Here is a 19,736-nt window from a genome sequence, read left to right on the forward strand (position 1 = left end):
ACTTGCCTAGTTTCTTGCTTGTTTCTCTTAACGCTAGCGCTGCCATAACCCAAGGAGTGATTTATAATTGTAAGTAAAATTCAACTCCTCTCATATTAAAAATGTGTTTTCTGCAGGTAAGTATCAACGGCGACAGCCCATGAAAAACAAACTCGCGCAAACCCCGTGTCCCAAAACAGATAATATCAGCGACAGCACATGAAGCACAATTCGCACGAAACATGTTAATTGATAATGGGACAACCTTAAAGAAAGGCAATAACCCATACTTGGATACCAAACTATAAATAGTTCATTTTTCTGTTTCAAACTCTACATCAAAGTAGGCCTGCTTGGGTAGGAGGTGCTGAGAATGAGACCACTTAACCTATCAATTTCAATCACGAGAGTTTCTAAAGAGCCAAGTTTTTTTACCTCTGTGATACAAATTCTGCTAACAAATGATTATTACCCATTAATACAATAAACTCCAGCTTTTACAAATCCCTTAATCTGTTGCCGTGTTACAGGTACATAGTGGAGCCACCACCTCCGTAAGAGTGGAGCCATTGGAGTTCAACTGAAGCGCGACCACCTCCCTAAACACAGCCATTGACGCCTTGCATTGTGGCACTGTTCAGAAGCTTCATTCCTTCCTCGCTCATCTGCTGAACTTCTGAAGGTGATAGAATCCTGATGCAACGCACACAGCCTACGAATTCCCTGCAAGGACATATCACCACCAGAAACCAGTCGCTGAAATTTCGCAATGTTTCAGAGAATCTAAAACAGCTCATAACAATCTACAAAGGCAGCACACAGGAATGAATGCATACACTGCAAAATTAAGATAATGGAACTTACTCCCAAGGATCATCACCAACAAGCAGAACATCGTTCTCATAATCCACGTATACCAGCTTCCAACCTGACCCTCTTGGATCGTTGAGTAGCCCCTCGAGTCCAAACATGCATTCAATCGCAGTGCATAATTCATCATAGTTCTTAAAGTTTGTAACATCAATTGATCTCCCAACAGATCCTGTCTTCTGAACCTGTCAAACAAATACAAATCATCAGCATGAGTCCCTACAACATTGTACTTGACAGCTTATGCCTGCCATGCATAGACGATGAGCATGCGAAAACGGATAGAAATAAAGGAATCAAGTTAACAAACCAGAGATGCAAAGAAACCAGAAAATTAATAAACAAAGCTCCTAACTGAAACTGGAAATCCACTTGTTTCCATCAACAGGTATTAGTTCAGTCTGGGCAACCACGAAATCTCATCATGCACCAAAAGATTGTAAACCTATTGCTGAACCTAGATTCTTCGGCTTATATAGGATTTGCATGCAAAAAGTGAACTATATAAGAAATATGCAAAGTATTACAGCTTTGACCTAAACAACTTGCTGATTTGCATGTATCTATGCCTCAACTAGCACACAATCCCAATTCTGAGTAAGTACAAAGACCATACCTTTGTATATGTCCGCACACGAGGAGCTACTTGTCGCCATGAACTATTCTGCAAAAGGCTGCTCTCATCAAAATCCACGTTACTAGAAGATGTACCCCCAGAGCTGTCTGGGAAGTCTTGACGAGAGAAAGCTTGAGACTCTGGAAGGCTTGCAGAAGTAATTTGAGACTGAACATCCTGGCTGGAACTGAAGTTTCCGACCAAACAATTGGAAGCATTTGGGAAATCAGAATCCTTCAATGCACAGAACTCATCCAGAATGGCACTGGAAACAGAAGGATCAATCATAGCACTTCCACCATTATTGACACAACTATATATCCCACTTTGATTATTGCTCTCATCCGATAAATCCTTCAGTCTGTTTGAATTAAGGTCACATGGGTCTTGCTGAGCTAACTGAGCGAGTTCGTTAGCTTGGGATAAATATCTCAAGTTATTCAGCTGCGGATCCCACATTTCTGGACTCAATGAGGGTAGAGAGGGATTGATGACTTCAGGGAACGCTACTGAGGAGTCTTGTAACCCCATAACTGACAAAGGCCCGTGAGATTTGTACATCCCACTGAGAGGTTGGCATGAAGAATTTGAAATCCAGTCATCATTGCATTCAAAAGGAGGTAAGCTATTTAGACCATTAGGAGCAACTTGGGCTAGAGTAGTTTGTTGGGAATGAAGAACAGGTGATTCTAACTGCGGCTGCACAGACCAGACATTAGGCTGCAGCAATGAACCCAGTTTTGAGTTAGGAAATGTAGGGTGGTTTACAAAGATCTGTGAATTTATTGAACTTACTGAAGGCTCTTCCTCAATGACCCCTCCTACTGAGGCTAGCTGGCTTAACTGATTTGTTGCATTCTCAGGCTCTAATTTTAGATTCTCAGTACCAGTTGTAACTGGCGTTTCATTTAAATCTTTGTTTGAAGGAAGTATTTTCGTTGCATCGGACTTCTTGACATCAGATTGGTCAAGGGAGACTTGGGAGGACTTTTGATCCGATACACGCAAGTTCTGTGAGGACCTAATCTGAAGATTTTGGTTTGTTGTAGCCTGCATCGTCTTTAGATCTTCTCCCACTGCTCCATGTGCTACAGAATTGTGTTGGTGGGGAGATAAGAACTGATCAGGCGTTGTGAACACACCAGGATAGTTAACTTGAGGTCTCCCAAGCATCTTAATCAGCTGCTCTGAACATATGTTTGAACCCAAGTATGAGGAATTCCCAATTCCACTTTCAGGAACCTGGATGAGTGGTCTTTTTACTAGACTTCCCCATTCAGTTTCTGATCCTGGCAATATAAAAGTAAAACCATGAATAAAAACATAAGATGAATTGCTTAGAGGAGGGAAAAGCAAGAAACTAACAACAAAACCAAGATAAACTCACCAAAAAATCCGGTATGAAATGGTCGTTTGAGGCCTGAAGTCAAAGAGGGAAAAATGAAGAGACTTTCAGGAGTTTCAACTTCCCACGAACAAACTCGTTTCTGTTTATTGGAACACCCTGGCTCATCCCATTCTACCTGATAACAAAATAGATATCAGTAACTCAACTGCAGAACCAGCAGAGAAGTTAAACAAATTCCAGCTTTCTACTTCTCAATTGAAACATGAGACTAGACAACATTACTAAACAAGAAAACCTAGTCAAACCCAGAATTACAGTAAAGCACCTGAAGATTTCTCCACTTGGAATCAGGCCACCTTAGCGGATCTAAGTCACTAAGACCAACTATCGTACCCATATATCTGCAAAAGAGTTGACAAAATGCGATCATATTTTTCACATTGACTAGAAATAAAGATTTCCACAGAATTTTATATTGAATGTGCAACTACAGTAATAACATTCTGTCTTTTAGAACTGGAAACTGGAAAGACTACGATCCCAGAGAAAAGGGAAACACTGCATAGCAAAATAATGTAAGAGGGTAATATGATCAAGAATATTACCTTCGTTTCCCTGACTCTTCCGTTTCAAACATCATTCCAAACCTCATGCCAGCTGAGATTTGAGTCCCATATACAGACTTCCGGTACTTGGCAAGAGAAATAACAAACTCTGAAAGGCATGCCCTACATGAAATACACGTATAGTAGGATCAACATCAAATTGAGAGAACAAAATTAAGTGGGTTTAACGAGATAAATAGATGAAATTAGCATGGCAAACACACCTTGGATTGTAAAATATCGTAAATGAGCTTCGACTGGCTGCAGCATGAGCTGCAGCAGCAAGGACCCCAATATGCATGCTATCGGCAGAGAGAACTGACGAAGGTAAAGTTGTTTGTTGACGATTTGCACGTCTCACCCCCACCAATAAATGTGACTTCTCGTTCCTTTTACATTAAGGAAATGCACTTGTTAAACAAATAAAACACAATTAAGCAACATCAGAAGTTCTCAAACCATTTCATGTCATAATAATTTTGTACATCTAGCACCGTGAGTAGGAAATTGAAAATTTAGTTGGCTTTAAAGTGTTGAGCAACAAATATTAAAAGTGCCATAAAATCTTATTCTGGAAGGAGAATTCGTGCATATTTGTCCTAAAATACTACGGACATCCCTTCGCAACAATAATCCATATTATCTTTCAAAAGAGCCAAAAATGGGGCATTTCAAAATACAATTCACAAACAGTTGGACTAACCAAAATCAAGAAAGCTTTAACTGGAATCAATTGCATGGTATTTGTATAAGCATGTTACCAAAAACCATTGGTTAACACATTATAAGCGGACCAGCATGTTCCAAATTCATAAGCACCGCACAAACCAGTTGTCTTCAATCTATAGCTTTCTGCTTCCAACTTACATTAAAAGAGCATTTAAAATCTGTTGCGTGAAAAGGGGCAATAAATATGGAACTGGTAGTCACCTGATAAACAGAACCGAGTCACCAGCTCTAAGCCTTTTTGAACCAACAAATGAGCTCCAGCCAGTTGTGAGAAGGTGTCGCTTTGGCTGCCCTGCATAAAGAGGGAGAAAAAAACTTAAGAAAAAAAATATATATCAACAATAGCATAAACAAAGTGCAGAAGAATCCTCACCACGGTATATATGACGAAATGTCCATGTATTATCATGCAAGTCTCGGACAACAAGCTCTTGACTTGGTGGTTGCATTGTGTAATCCTGTAGTAGATGAAAAATATAGTGTAACTTGATATAGCAGTTTGCCATTCTATGAAAAATTTGATGACCTTTTCACTAGATATGATAAAATCCTCACCAACAGAGGAAAGAGCTTTTCTGCTGCTCTGCGTGGCACTGAGAAGCCTCCATGTGTACTTGTATCACTTGCAGTTAAGGTTTTGCAGAAAAACTCACTTGGATGTTTGCTGGGCTTTATTCCAAACTCTGGAATAGGGAATACATCTCTTTCCTAAATGGAAGAAAAATCATAATTAGAAATAGCATAAAAACATCTCTACTCCTCTTTTTTAACATTATACTCTTGTGTTATGGCTTCTATTACATATTTTGTGTAGTCAACCATAAAGAACCGAGGGGAAACCTTGTAGATAACTAGTGGAGTCTGGTGGACAAGCTTACCGAGTTCACAGGTTGAAGGCTCATTTGTGCATAAATTTCGTCAGTATCTTTGTCTGCCTACAAAGGACAAATGTAAACCAAGTCAAAATCATATATACTATGATAAAGTAGAGAAACAATGCATACATAGGCAGAGGCCAGATCAACTGTTATTTATTAAGCCACAAAAGAAACATACATGCAGAGTGACATTGTGAACTTGACACAGCAACTGAGATGGAAGATTTGGATAGTTCGGAATTTGTGATGTTGCCGTTCTCCTGGTGGAATATGCTACCTACTTACACCAGCAAAAGACTGTATGTTAGTCTAATGGAACTGGATAACTTGATAAAAAGTTATCAATAAATTAACCACAAGAAGTGTTATCTTTGAACCAGAAAATGAAAAAGCTGAAAGGCTATAATTGAGCAACTTTAAGGAAAGCAAGCTAAACAAATCAACTCTTTAAATCTCAAACAACGAGATAACAGTGCAATGCAACGAACACGTAATCAATACAGGCCTAGTTTGTCCACGGTTTAGGGAATGAAGAGCCACTCTTCATTCAATAGAACCTTCATATTCACTTTCAAATTAAATTTCCATAAAATCCACAGTGCCATCAATTCAATTCTATTCATTTTCCGATTTCATTCCTATAGAAGTCACTACGACATCAATTAAACATCCACACTACAAATAGCACTAATTTTGTATTTGCAGGCGAATCATGACTCCATGATAAGATTATTCAATTTGTAACTCAGCAAACTTCAGATTCTTCATACGCGAGTTATCCTTTATGATCATGTATAAGCATTATTTCATAGTTAAAAAAAAAACAGAAGCAAACTATCTTCCAAATGGTTTATACGAAATATCTGATATTGAAGGGTAACAGCACACAAGGTGAAAAATCATAATCACATCCAAACTTAGGTTAGTTATCATTATCCCTCCTTAACTTTAGAAACCATTCAAGTACCAACTCTATTAATCACCTTGGAAGTTCCTTTATGTTTGGCTTGGGAAGATGAAAGGAGGGAACATGAACCTTTACAAGGAGGGGTTCAGGAATGTTTTGTAAAGTGAGATGTTTGTGTAAAACCTAACCTTGATTGGGAGAAAGAGAAAGTTAATTGAGGGATGAGTTATGAAGGGGAAGGGCTTGAGGAGGAACACTCCAATTTGGGTGGTGGATAATAACGCCTCAAATGAGGTGTGAGGCAGTCGTCCAAATTTCTTGAAACTCACACTCATTTTTCTTCTTATCACCTCCGCTCGCCTCCCCCTACCTCTTCACGCCTTCAAAAGGCGTATTTTTCCAGTTCCATATGGAAAGAAATAATCTCACTAGCTCAGTTAGATCCCAGAAGAATTGGCTTTCAACTGCCCTATCTAGGGTTCAACAAGAGAACCAAACAAAATTAATGCTGTAAAACCAATAGCAGTAGGTTTTTCTGAGCGATTGAACTCCATCTCTGTGTACATAAAGTTTTGTTTCACATCCTTATTCTAACAGCAACTTATAGAAACACTACAGCTCACATCCTTATTCTAACAGCAACTTATAGAAACACTACAGCTCAATAAAGAACAAGTTTTTTCTGTTAACAAGCAAAAGAGGATAAGCATGGAAGGCGGTTCTTTCCTTGCAAGGAAGCAAAATGAACAAGTAGCAAAAATAAATGCACAACCTGTTCGCTGTGTCCCTGAGGGAAGTAATAAGCCAGACTCCCAACCTGAGGCAATGAAACAAGGGGGCCAGCACAAGCATGCCACAACTCGGAATTTAATGGCTTCCGGGTCCCTGGAATTAAACCAGAAACTAAGATTTAGAAGCAATTAATGTGGACCAACTTTTAGCCTATATGGTCAAAATTAAAGCTTTTCCATTTCAATCTGCAGATAAGCAAAACCAAACTCCAAGAAAGAAGGAAAATATGATATTTAAGAAAGGAAACACACCAGATTGATCCTGCATTTCCTTCAATAACTTCATCTCCTCCACAAATGTTGACCGTGACCCAGTTACCAGGCCACTAGCTTTGATACTTTCTTCAACAGAACCCATAATGTTAGCTTCGCGGCTTCTCCACTTCGACTACAACCAAAGTAACTCAACAAAGGAACCCATCTTCACAACAGAACACCAGAGACCCAATACCATAAAAAAAAACCCCTTCACAGTCAAAAAAGTAATCCCCACAATGGATCGTGTTCCCAAAATTCACACGACCCACTTCATCAAATTAGATACTTGTTCAAACCCAAAAGAGCAAAAGAAGGTTCATGATCGATCCATGTCATGGAATCTCATATTTCACCAAAATGACCAATCAATTTTGAGAGACAAAGCCAAAGCCATACCCAGAGACCAGAATCAAAGAAACAAAACCGGCAAAAAGTTAATTTTTAAGGCGGGGCTTTGTCGCAACAAGAAATCTCATCAGTTAGCATCAAGCACGCAGATCAAAACATGAATGATCTGTCTATTGTTTTTATCTCCCAAAGATACCGACCTCTGAATATACCCCTCCACTTCCTTGTCTCATCGTCACATAAAAAAAAACCCTCTCTCCCTCTCTGTCTATAAACTACATATTGTCAATACACAACACATATATGTATTTGCTCAGAACTGGAAAGAGTGTGCAACCTCTTATCCGGCGCACCCACTTGCTGTCCACGGCGATTCCTTTGCAGCTTTAAAGTTTCAACTATCAAAATTATTTCTTAAAAAAAAACATTTATGAACAGAGTCAGAAATATATTTATTTATATTTAAGAGAAGAAAACAAGACTATCGGCACACGAAACCCAGTATAGAGAGAGAAGGAAACTTCATTGAAAATATACAGAGAGACCCTTTTTCGAAAAATATGGAGAGAGGGAGAGAAAAGAAGTGTTGTAATAAAAAGCAAAGAATGTCAATTCTGCTGCGCATTTCAGCACGTGGATTACGAGCCCTCCACTGATTGGATACCAATGGTTTGGATCTTTATCATGTATATAAGCCTTTCAGGTTTTCCGTAGCTCGTATCTCAATTATCTCAACGGTTATATTATACATACGAAATTTCATGTGAAGCCCACGAATTCATTGGATACCGGAGGAGAGTTGTTGTAATTAAAATTTCAACAGCCCGCTATAACAAGTTTGAAAAATACATATAAAGTTTAGAGTTTATATTCAACGGTCCATAATTATTAAGTCTTTTTAATGTTAAATTTTATTCTTGTTTCGGATATAAAATATATCATTGGATTCGTATAAACGTTCAAAATACGAATATAATGTTTTGAAAAAAAAATTTCAAAACAAGTTTACTAAAGATTGTAGCAAAACTACTCTGTTCCTCTCACCCGAATTCATTTGGATTATGTGCGTCAAACTCAATAATTTAAATAACTTGGATATCCAAGTTTAACTTTTATAGATCTTGATCAAATTATTTTTTCACCTGCTCTGCTAAAATTCCTCAGAATAAATATATATATATATATATCTTTTTTCTGTATCCATGCGTCTGATCAACTTGGACCAGCTCATCACGCGTGCGGTTCACGACAAATTAAATGCAGGGCGAGGCGCACGTTAACAATATCCGACACTTGTCGAATCCTTGACTCGTCCGTCACCGTCACGATCATTGTTTTTTCGAACGTTTCACATTGTTTTTTTGTTACACGGTAACTTTGGATCGCCGATAAATGCGAATTATTTAACATAACGAATCTAATTATATTTTTTATTAGAAACATAAATTAAATTTAATATAAAAAAAAAACTTGCTAATTTTAGAATGACGGCTATAAATTTAAATTATTTGATATTTCGATTGCGATAAATTCGACGATAAAAGATATTTTAACAAAATCTTAAAGTTATTAAAATACTAACTACAAAATTTATGTGGTTTTTTGTAAACAAATGGGATCCAAATCAATGAGTCCCACTTATCATTTCATTTTTCAATACTTTCAAAAAACAGTTTGCATTTTAGTTTTGTAGAAAATTCTTGTATGTAAAATAGTTTTTTATATAAGCTATACGTATAAAAATTTATACACAATTCTCCAAACAATTTTGGAATTGTTGCTCGGCATAAGAGCATGAGATCTTTGGTTGAGTGAAAGCAAAATTGTTAGAAAGTCAAGAGCAATAATTAAAACGGTGAATAAAAAAATAAAAAAAAAAGTCCAAGCCGATGTCATGATTCCTAATCAAAAGATTTGGTTGAAATCATATTCCATCTCCCACACTAGAATTTGTAGTTGATTTCAATGATTTGATAAAACACTTTGGATGCAGGGAATCAATTATCCTCACCCACCAAGAAAAAAGAGAGAGAGGTGGGGGATTCCCATAATAGATGGGTCATGCCATTTACATGAAAAAATGAACATAATGATGTAAGCAAACACTATATATGTGATAATACCAAAACAACTCCACCGAGTTAACTTGGACGAGCTTGAAGAGGCACCTCAGCTACCCATCGAGGTAGCAGTTCAACACATCCATGAATCCGTATTTAGAAGAGACATAAATTCTAAGCAGAATTCGACTTCCATTAGAAAAGTAATACATATGAAATTTACCCTCTAAAAAATCCTCCCCAAGATCAAAGAAAGAGAGGCCTACTTTTACAACAATAACAATTGAAACTCCTCAACTCATGTAAAAAGGGACCACAAACGTCAAGTAAAGATTCTGATTTCTGACACTTTCAATTGTTGGTTTTGAGAAGTAGAGTTCTGAATACATCCGTTCTCTGTCTAAAAAGGAAGACATCTCATTAATCACAAAAAAATTGGTCTGACTAACTAATTTGTCCAGTAGGGTCAATCCTATTATTGATGTCATCAATATATGTATGTATGTGTGCATAAGTTGAATACGCATGTCTAAAGCGGGTGGGGGTCACCGATCGGTCACGCACGCTTCTCCAATATGAATCATAGTAAAGGCCAATCCACATACGGACAAAGACCAACACCCACCCTAAGAACAAAAGTGCTGTCCCGTCTACCCAACTTTCTCCTTCTGCCTGGCTTTAGGCTTTAAAGGCCCTTTTAGGCTTTTTCTTTATTCCGAGAGAATAAGAGACCCGGCCTCTTCAACCACTGTGGGCCCATACTACGACAGGCCTCTTTTATTCGTAATTTCTTTATAATTTTACAACTATTATTATAATTTTATCAACCGTTTATGTTTACGCTTCTGTTGAAAAAAATATATAAATTTATGACATCAATGAGTGAGGCCAATCAAAAGGCATTAATTTTACGGATCTCAGTATCTTTACTCTCATATATTCTAAACATTAAATCAACACACACGATTTCATACGAATCATATTAGATCTATTCTGTTTAAATATATGATAGATTTCATTGTATTGATGTGAACTTTTTTATTACAGGAGAAGAGGGTGAGAGTCTCAAACTCGAGACTTCTATGAAATATGGACACATGAGTGTCATATGAGATATGAGGTATCCTGATTCTCGGATTGTGGATGGTTGAATTTAGATAATCAAATTATAATAATTCATTCAAACAAACTCGGGAATGATTAGTCTGACCGTAATCAACTTAAGAATAAAAGAAGTGGAATAAATAAATAAATAAATGTATTAATATCTTGGGTTTTTAAGTACCACGTGCTCGGCGCATGCATTTATGAGATGTGAATTTTGATCGGACGGTCACCATTTGACGTTGAAATCGAGTGGCACGCGAAGCCTTAGAAAGAGGGCGCTCTGTCCAATGAGCTTCGGAAATTAAACTCGCCGTATTCTCAGCTTATTTTTATTTCCTAAATTTAAGCATCGATACTCTCAAATCAGCTTTCCATCAAAACCGTCGATTCTGATACACGTGTCAGCCATGCAACCCATCAATTTTTTTTAAAAAAAATCCAGTGATTTTATATTTTTATTTGGTGAAAATACTAATATTTGATATTTAGTCATACTAACTCGTAAAGCAGTATAATATTCTATGCGGGAGGGACCATCCTGAATATGCATGGTGTGGGATCCACAGTGTATTAGCAATCATGTGAACATGGGATGGGGTCCGTTGATCATTCCATCAAAATCAATAGTCTCTCTCTGATCTCTAGCTATTGATAGTTATATATACCAACTGTGTTTTGTTTTGCTTATTGATTTTGGACAATGCGTGATGATTAGCTATGTAAATCAATAACAATGACACCAATCATAATTTGCAATTATAGATGCTCCTACTTTTTATTTCCAAAACGATACAATAAAAGTTTTGTCATTCATATATTCGAGATATGAGTTTAAAGTTGGACCATCAAATCCGCACACACATAAATTTCTTAATCAATGAAAATATAAAATGGGTCAAAACTCAATGCATGATCGCAAAGGTATTCATCGTAATAGAAGTCGAATTCAAGATCTTTCGAGTCAATACAGTTTGGCCACAAGTAACACGCTCATACTCGGAGATTTATTGGACATGACTATTGATCATCGGTCAAACACAAAGTCGATGATCGATAATTAATTAATTTTAGGTTTACTTAATGATGAAATTTGGACTTTATACAGCTAAATAACTATGATTACCACCCTTAAACACCAAAAAAAAAACACTATGATTAGCAAAAACACAATCCAAATTCTAACGGTGAATGGGCCAGGTGATTGTATGAACTTTAGACAGACAAACAAACAAACAAAGGATTGAGATGAGTATGGAGATCACATAATCTGTGGGATATATATATATATACACATGATGCCTAATTATATATATTAACAAACAGAATAATATCGAGTACTGCATGAAGGGGTCCACGTTTGTGATAACACAAGACAAAGAGTGTAAGAGACTTGAAAACGAGCGGGGTACGAGGGGAACACTGAAGCAGGGTAGCATGTCTGGACGAAAGGAGACATTTACCTTCTGAACTGTACTAGAGAGAACTCCATTTTGTCTTTCACCAAACTCCATATATATATATATACACATATGTATGTATGTATGTACACTTTATATTATATTTATCACACTTTTATTCATTACACAGCTGCTTCTACATGTTAATTTTGTATTAGATCACCGAAATAAAAAATTAGAAAGAAAAAAAAAACAATGAGATAAAACAACTTTCTAGTTTCTAGTCGTTTTGTAAGGTAGTGTGGGCCGAGATTCCTGGCTACTTTAAGGGATTTTTCTAGAAGATGGCAAAAAAATAGAATATATTATTGCATGTTTTAACTTTCTAGTTTTATAGTATTTTGTAAATCCAATTTTGTATTTATGCATTTAAATTAGTTGTTGTTTACTTAATTACTTTGAATACTTATAGAGGGCAGATAAAGTAAAGAGCAGCTGAGATATCCTTATAATCGTATTTAAAGGATTGATTGTTTCACTCATTCACAGGTTGTTCGTGTTTGCTCTCTCACTAAAAAAAAAAAAGTGTAAGCAGTAATTCGGAGTTTTTTTTGTTTGGTTAAATTTTGCTAAAAAATTGGTCCAAATACATTGTAGCCATTGATTGGCAAATGGTATAATTATTAATGCATAAAACCTTGCTTGTATTCGGGGTCTTTTAACATTTTTTATTTTGGTCATTTTAAGCTTGAAATTCTTTGGCCATTCAATGTTCTATGACTTGGGAGTTGGGAGTGACATCATTTGAGGAAATTGTAGCTCATTTTGCTTGTAGTGGGTTTAGTAAAATATGGTATCGCCATCTTTGTAGTGGGTGTGAGGTTATAGTGATGTTGAAGTTAACAATTTTGTGTGTACACTTCGTTTCTCTTTATTTGTTTAATTTGCGGTGATCAATGTATGGATTACATGTTTCAGATGCTAACTGTATAGTTTTATGCGTGCGCATTCATCAAAAAGCGAAAATAGCCATCCCTACCCAATCACATCAATCCACGAGTCTCTTATCCATTCTCATTCGACTACCACGGTGGGAAAGCGAGTCAAAATAGAAAAAACTCGGATTGGGGTTAAGGATAGTCAAGTTCGATATGATGACTTCCACCACGTCAACGTGCCTTATATTTATTTATTGTTGGAAAATTCAGTCCAAACCGCTTTGCGCGAAATATATGCATGGTTTTGCTCTTATTTGGCTGGCTCATAAACGTGTTGATTGTGTGAGAGGGCCTAGACCTTTGCTTATGTGCCACTCGATTCGGTTATGTCATTTCGATGGGATAAAATACACGACCACTTGTGGAGTAGTAACAAAGACCGGGCCTTATTTAGTGCAACATCGTAGTGGGCTTGGCCTTGCTCTAGTGGAGAGTGTAGTAACCTCGACTGGGCTTTATTTACTGCAACATCGTAGTGGGCTTGGCCATGGGCTAATTGAGTAGTAACCACGTCCACGACTGGGCTTTAATTTACTGCAACGTCATAGTGGGCTTGGCCATGCAACGGTGCAACCAATTATCCCATTTTTTGCTGGAGGGTCTTAATCAACCAATCTGGCTGGCTTGACATACTCAAAAGGTGACATCTTTATGTATATTCCATTAATTCAGCATCAGTGCTGTATATAAGGCTACATTTAGAGAGATTTGGGGCTCTGCAATTCCTTAGAGTCTACCGTTTACATTTAATAGTAGAGAAAAAGTCTAGATAATTAAAGTTTCAAAATTTTAAAAACAAAAATGTGAAGTGATATGGCACACCTCTCAAACCATTGGATTTAAATTATATACTCTATCATTTTAAACAAATTACGTAACTCCAAGATCCCGCCATACGCGAGACACATGTCAATAGATAGTCTAACACAGATCTGCTGGCAGCCACTGATTTGGTCAAAATCTAGTTTGTTTAATTAATTTATGAGAGGATCTGATTAATGGTAGTTTGTCAATCATTTTTATCAGGATTTGGGTTTGCAAGTACATTCTCTTTGGGTCCTATATACTTATTATATGTAGATATTGTGCCAATGTGGGGTCTATTTTGATCAACAGCCCACATTTGTCCTTGGTCGCACTATTGATTTGATTCCAAGATATATTTAACGAAGCAAAATTACATGCATTTGTATAGTTATTTGAGAAAAATCAGGGGTTGGTGAATGATTCTTGGTTGAATCCCCCATGGCCCCATGCATGTAATTGTGTTTATATTTTAATCAGTAATCACAATCAAACAAATGAGATTATGGCAAAACTCTCCGTATAATCCGCTCTCATAACATGCTAATGCTTCGTAAATATGCTGTTTTAGCTTAATCAATGTGCTTTCTTTCATTCTTTCTTACATGGAATTAATGTTAACGCTTCATAGTTATAACTTATATGAACAAAAATACATATACATACATACATATATATATATAGTTAGTGGAGAATAGGTACATAATTAACAACTCCGAATCTTCGTTTGGTTCACCTTCCATTATTTGACCTACGTCTCTTATACATCTCCTTTTCTTTCTGTCTCTATCTCTTTGCACGTTGAAAACTGTTTTGATATCTTCTTTAGATGCCAAAATGTTTCTTTTTTTTTTTGGTAATATGCAATCTACCTAGCTGTACATCGAATAATTGATTGGTAAATCTCGAGTCACATGTAAGACCTCACAATATTCCTCATGAACTAGTTAAGAGTTGGGTCGAGACCCAGTGCTGGAAGATAATGTAAGGTGACATTCACACACGTTGGGCTGAGCAATGACTTATCTCGTAAATTGTGATAATGAAAACACTCATAGGATTTTAATTTATGATTTCCTGCTTGCATTAAGAGTTACTATGGTCAAGTTCACTATCTCAGCCAACGATCCGTTATTTTAGATGTTAGATGATGATATTACTATCAACCTAGCTATATATATGCTTTATTTAACTATACACATTGATATCTTAAAATAATTAAATGTGGTATAATTTGCAATGATGTATTAAATAATTATAAAATTAGGCTAACACTTAATTCGGATATGCTAAGTGATTAAACCAATTAATGTTCTAGTTTAAACAGTGTTTTTTGTATTGCTTATTGCAATGTGCATGGATATACATTAATTTATATTGTAAGAAATAACCAAGCTAGAATAATTGGTAGCTAAAAGAAATCAAGGTGAAATATCGAATATTGTTCTATATATGGCTTGCATTATATATGCAATTCGGATGTACAATTAATGCGCAAACATATATATGGATCTTGAGTTCATTTTCAATCATATAATTTGTAAGAAAGGTTGGTGTAAAATATTTAATTTAGGGGTTTTATACTTTTATTAATTATTAAAAACTATATTGTTCTTTGATTCTCATCAATCTCAAAGAGAGCCGCCTAGATCAATCATTTTCAATCATTATGGGTGCTATTAAAAACTAATTAAATCTACAAATGAATGATTAACCAATCAACCTCTACGAACCAACCTAAAATATATCAATATATCATATCAATGATATCTTATTGTTCCTTCAATCATTATCACTATCTCTCTAAATCTCGTCAACTCATCATCATTAAATAAGATATCTCATACATATCATTAGTAGTTAGTCAGTTAATTTTGTTAGATTCAACGCAATCACCATTTCCAATTCAAAACACATGCATGCATACATAATTGTCTATATATATATAAATAACGCAGAGATTTATATTTATTCACACAGTCAATTCAGTCTACCAGGTGCCGCATCCTTATTTTGAAACTTTCTCATACAATGATACATAGTTCTCCCTTTCTTTTTATGATAAGGAAGCCCTAACTCGCGTCAAACCTGCATTGTCGCTCGACTTGTCCTCACATAAGCCGAAACATATATAAATTATAATCACTAAATTAAATAATTATAAGTAATTAAGTACCTAGTAATAATATTTGTGTTGCATATGAGTATATGACACATGGCAGACTCTCAAGGACTTGTCCTTACATAAGCCGAAAGCAGCTGCATATGTTGTTACATGAAGCCAAATTAAGCAAAAAGACATTGTACTTAAAATGGGTTTAAGCTACGTAATTGCATGTGCCAGGTAGGTGATTAAAGTGTAGATAATTAGTTAATCGCCTACCGGCAAGTTTGTCGGCCTTAATTGGACGTATTAAGCTCTGTACAAGTAAAGATGAATAACTCTTGTGCACAAGACATCTACAATGGAAAGAGTCAGAGACATACGATATGTATGCAGATTATATCCCCTTGAATCTCATGTGTTCATTCTACATTCCAAAAAAGTCATTAATTAAGAGCTTTATCCATCTTGCATGTTTGTCTAACTTTTTCTTTTGTCATTGCACTCGTGAGGTGTCATCAAAAACTACAAAAAGTGACATGATTAATTTATGCCATGATAGAGGCTTTGATGTTTGCATATGAGATGCAAAGTTTTAAAGAATTAAAGAAATGTATATGCTCTACATTTTCATTGCCAAATATAATTATCCTTATATTTGGAATAAGTATTAAAAAAAATCTTATACTTTTAAAAAAGTTAAAATAAGCACTTGTATAATTTTTCTGAATCAAAATTATTAGGGATCTCAATCATCCCAATGATAGATCTTGTCTCTTGATTGATGTAAGTGTAGTGACTCACAAAATCTTGTTATTGAATCAGAGAATGACACATCCATTATTGGGATGACTAGGATCCCATTTAATGGGATCACTAATTCTATCACTTCTGTTTTTGAATTAAACAAGCTCATCTACTTTAAATTTCGGGTCAAACAAATCTGAACTCAATTCGTTATAACGACTCTGACGTGGCTTTGACGTGGTGTTACCCCGCTGCGCTTTTAAAACATTACAGGTCCCACGTCACGATATCCCCGCTCCGTTTTGACTTCCAAGACGACACAAAGGCCGTGCCATGTCAGCACCTGAGCGTTACGTGGGATAGCGGCCTTCCTCGACTACCGTGCCACGTCATCGCAGTCTGGGGGACCCATCGCGACAGTCGGAGGTATTTAAATCCTACATGTCCAGATTTTCCAGTCCCAGTAGATAAAAAGTTGGCCCACCAAAAATAATTCAAGAGCCGCACCCCAAGTGGGTTATGATTTTATGACCTTTCAGCTGTCTGCTTCGTATTTTTCCCATTTTACCCTTCATCATCACATGATCTGCGTATATTCCCAAAAAAATCTTCAAACATTTGTTGTCTGAAGAAGACAACAAGCTAGCTAGAGGAAAATAATGGCGGTACGAGCGTGCGTGCGTGCATGCATGCGTGGTGCACAACTTTTTAAGTTATAGATATGTGGTTATTAATGAGGAAATTAAATGTATTTGGTTCAGAAACATTGAATAAGGAAAATAAGTGTTGTGATCCTTGAACCCTAACAAGTAGGGAACTTCAAAAGCCATGTTAAGGGTACGTTTGACGGGGATGCACCCTACTATCCACAATATGCCCGTGGATCCCTATATCTATTTGGCCAATGTTGACCATTCGAAGGTTTTGTTCTCCCTGTTTTTCATTCTAACTTGTTGCATGCCCTAAATGTCTTCCAAACTCTAATTGTTGCCCTAATTATTTCTTCCAAACTGATTAGTGTTGAGACTCGTAAATCCCACATCAGTTAGGTGTAAATCAACGATACAGTTTATAAATAAAGATTCAATCACTCTCAATTTTAGAGGATTCTTTTAATGACTTAACTGTGCGAGTCTCTAAGATTAGCTCAAAGTAGATAATACCTCAACAAGTTATTTGAGTTGGATTTATAACATGGTATTGAAATGTAGACTCGATCCATGGACTTTCTCAATCTCGTTCAAGTCAATTGATGTGCTTCGCCAACCCACATGTGAGGGTACTTATAAACGAAATCGTAAACATCCAATCATTCTCAATCTTAGAGGGTATTTTTAAGGACAAAACCATGTCAACCAAATACTGAAATCGGATAATACCTCTACAACAATTAGTACTGTTACAGTGGTGTTAAGTATAATTTAAAAACTTATTAATAGTTTTGACTCTTGATTGGATGACATAAGTCAAAAAAAGAAAAATTTGCAGGGACAAGTATTTAAAATAAACAAATAAAATTTGAGATTGGGTACGTAAGAGAGAGGAAATAAAGATGACATTTCGGCTGTTAGTTTTGGAAATTCTAAAGAAAAGGCTGTGTAGGGTATCCTTGCACATGGGGCATGGTCAGATATCCACAATATAAAATCCTTGCTTTTGGTTTTAAAGAAGAAAAATAATAATTAAACATTTTTTTTAATATTAATTGAAAAGCATTTCATCTTCATCTTCAACTTCAACACACACACACAGACTTACTTTATATGTGTAATGTTGTGAACCTTTTTCCCCTCCAACCCTGCATGTGCTGGGCGTCTTGATTCTTTGTGCGGTTCGAGCTTGCATCGCATCAATACCGCGCAGACTTTGTTATTTTTTAATTTTGTTTTTATGTAATGGAAGAAGTAGAACCACCCATTATGCCATTCTAACAGTTTAAGCAGCCATAAACCTGAGTCCGTTAGAACAGTCTGTACCACACTGACGTCATGTAAGATTGAGTCGAAATCTATGCTGGTAAAATGGAACTCCCAAGTCCTACTCGAAAGTAGGCCCTAAAGCCCACGAGATCAGGAAAAACCCAGAGAAATACTTCATGCTAGTTCGAACTCCTACCGTAACGACATACCAAAGCAACCATGAATCATCCGCACTAAGCTAATAAATATAACCAAGAGAGCTATCGCTCCGTCGTTTCGTTTTTTTAACTCTAATCGGTGACTGGTGTGGCTTGCTTTGATTGGAAATTTTCATATCACAAATGAAGATTGAAGAAGCACCCATTATTTTCAGGTGTCAGTGGATTATCGCTCATTCGATGTTTTGACTGACTAGAGTGCCATAGTCAGAAGATAATGCATGTGATAATTGCTTTGCCTTAGATGAAGGATCTAGATAGGTATAATTGGTCATTAACTAACTATAATTTAGTAAATAAATTTCCATTTATTTTTTGGAAGACTGTTGAAATTTGACTCCCAAATGTTTTTTTTGAAAAAAGATGAATATATACGAAAAATGCTAAATATCTCGGTATTTTTTGTCCCGCGCACATGATGTATGTGAAATCATGGACCCCACATGATACATGTGAAATTGTATACGTTTATCTCAACATTTGGGATGGTTGGAACAAAAAATATTGGGATCCATAAGATTGTTGAAATATGTATTATTTGTATGTAAACTCAAATGCCCTATTTTAAACTCTTTTTTTTACTTTTACTACAAGACATATTTCATGCACAAAAATTATATTCTTGATCCTGTATCTGTATTTATCCACTAAAATTAAGTTTTTAATCTCCTATTTGTCCAAATGACCACAATGTTAATAGATCAAAACTGTAGATTTTTAGCATAGGGATTCTAATAGGGTTTTTGTTGATTAGAAATATGTAAATTATGAAAATGTAGGTATTTGAGTAGGTAAATAGAAAATTCGTTAAGAATTTTTTTTTTATTTTTTTCGAATACAGGGGATGAGGATGGGAGAGGCTCGAACTCGAGATTTCTATGAGATATCACACAATGAATTTATTCGTGATTATCTGTTAAGAAATATTCTAAATACACGTATTAATATATAACCAAACTGCCTTGTAAATTTGTAATTGTGTCAAATCCTAAGGGTCTTTTCGTAACCCCATCAATATATAACGCCACTTCTCGCTCATATTCAAGTCCCTGA

General features: G+C 36.0%; 1 protein-coding gene across 2 annotated transcripts; it reads right to left on the reverse strand.

Moving 5' to 3' along the window:
- Positions 1–209: 209 nt before the first annotated feature.
- On the reverse strand, positions 210–7,885 carry LOC119999890 (auxin response factor 5-like). 2 transcript variants are annotated; one of them, XM_038847684.1, is made up of 15 exons: positions 6,976–7,885; positions 6,705–6,817; positions 5,204–5,302; positions 5,026–5,082; positions 4,703–4,855; positions 4,521–4,605; positions 4,349–4,439; positions 3,643–3,807; positions 3,419–3,541; positions 3,139–3,214; positions 2,853–2,988; positions 2,261–2,754; positions 1,466–2,185; positions 844–1,034; positions 210–702 (listed from the first exon to the last, which is right to left on the reverse strand). In XM_038847684.1, the coding sequence occupies exons 1-15, from the start codon at positions 7,079–7,081 to the stop codon at positions 579–581; spliced, it is 2,733 nt and encodes a 910-aa protein (XP_038703612.1). In that variant the 5' UTR covers positions 7,082–7,885; the 3' UTR covers positions 210–578. The 2 variants fall into 2 exon arrangements, with proteins under 2 accessions (XP_038703612.1, XP_038703611.1); XM_038847683.1 differs by having other exon boundaries at positions 1,466–2,754; positions 6,976–7,884.
- Positions 7,886–19,736: the final 11,851 nt, after the last annotated feature.

This window comes from Tripterygium wilfordii, chromosome 6, assembly GCF_013401445.1.
Source record: "Tripterygium wilfordii isolate XIE 37 chromosome 6, ASM1340144v1, whole genome shotgun sequence".
NCBI lineage: Eukaryota > Viridiplantae > Streptophyta > Magnoliopsida > Celastrales > Celastraceae > Tripterygium > Tripterygium wilfordii.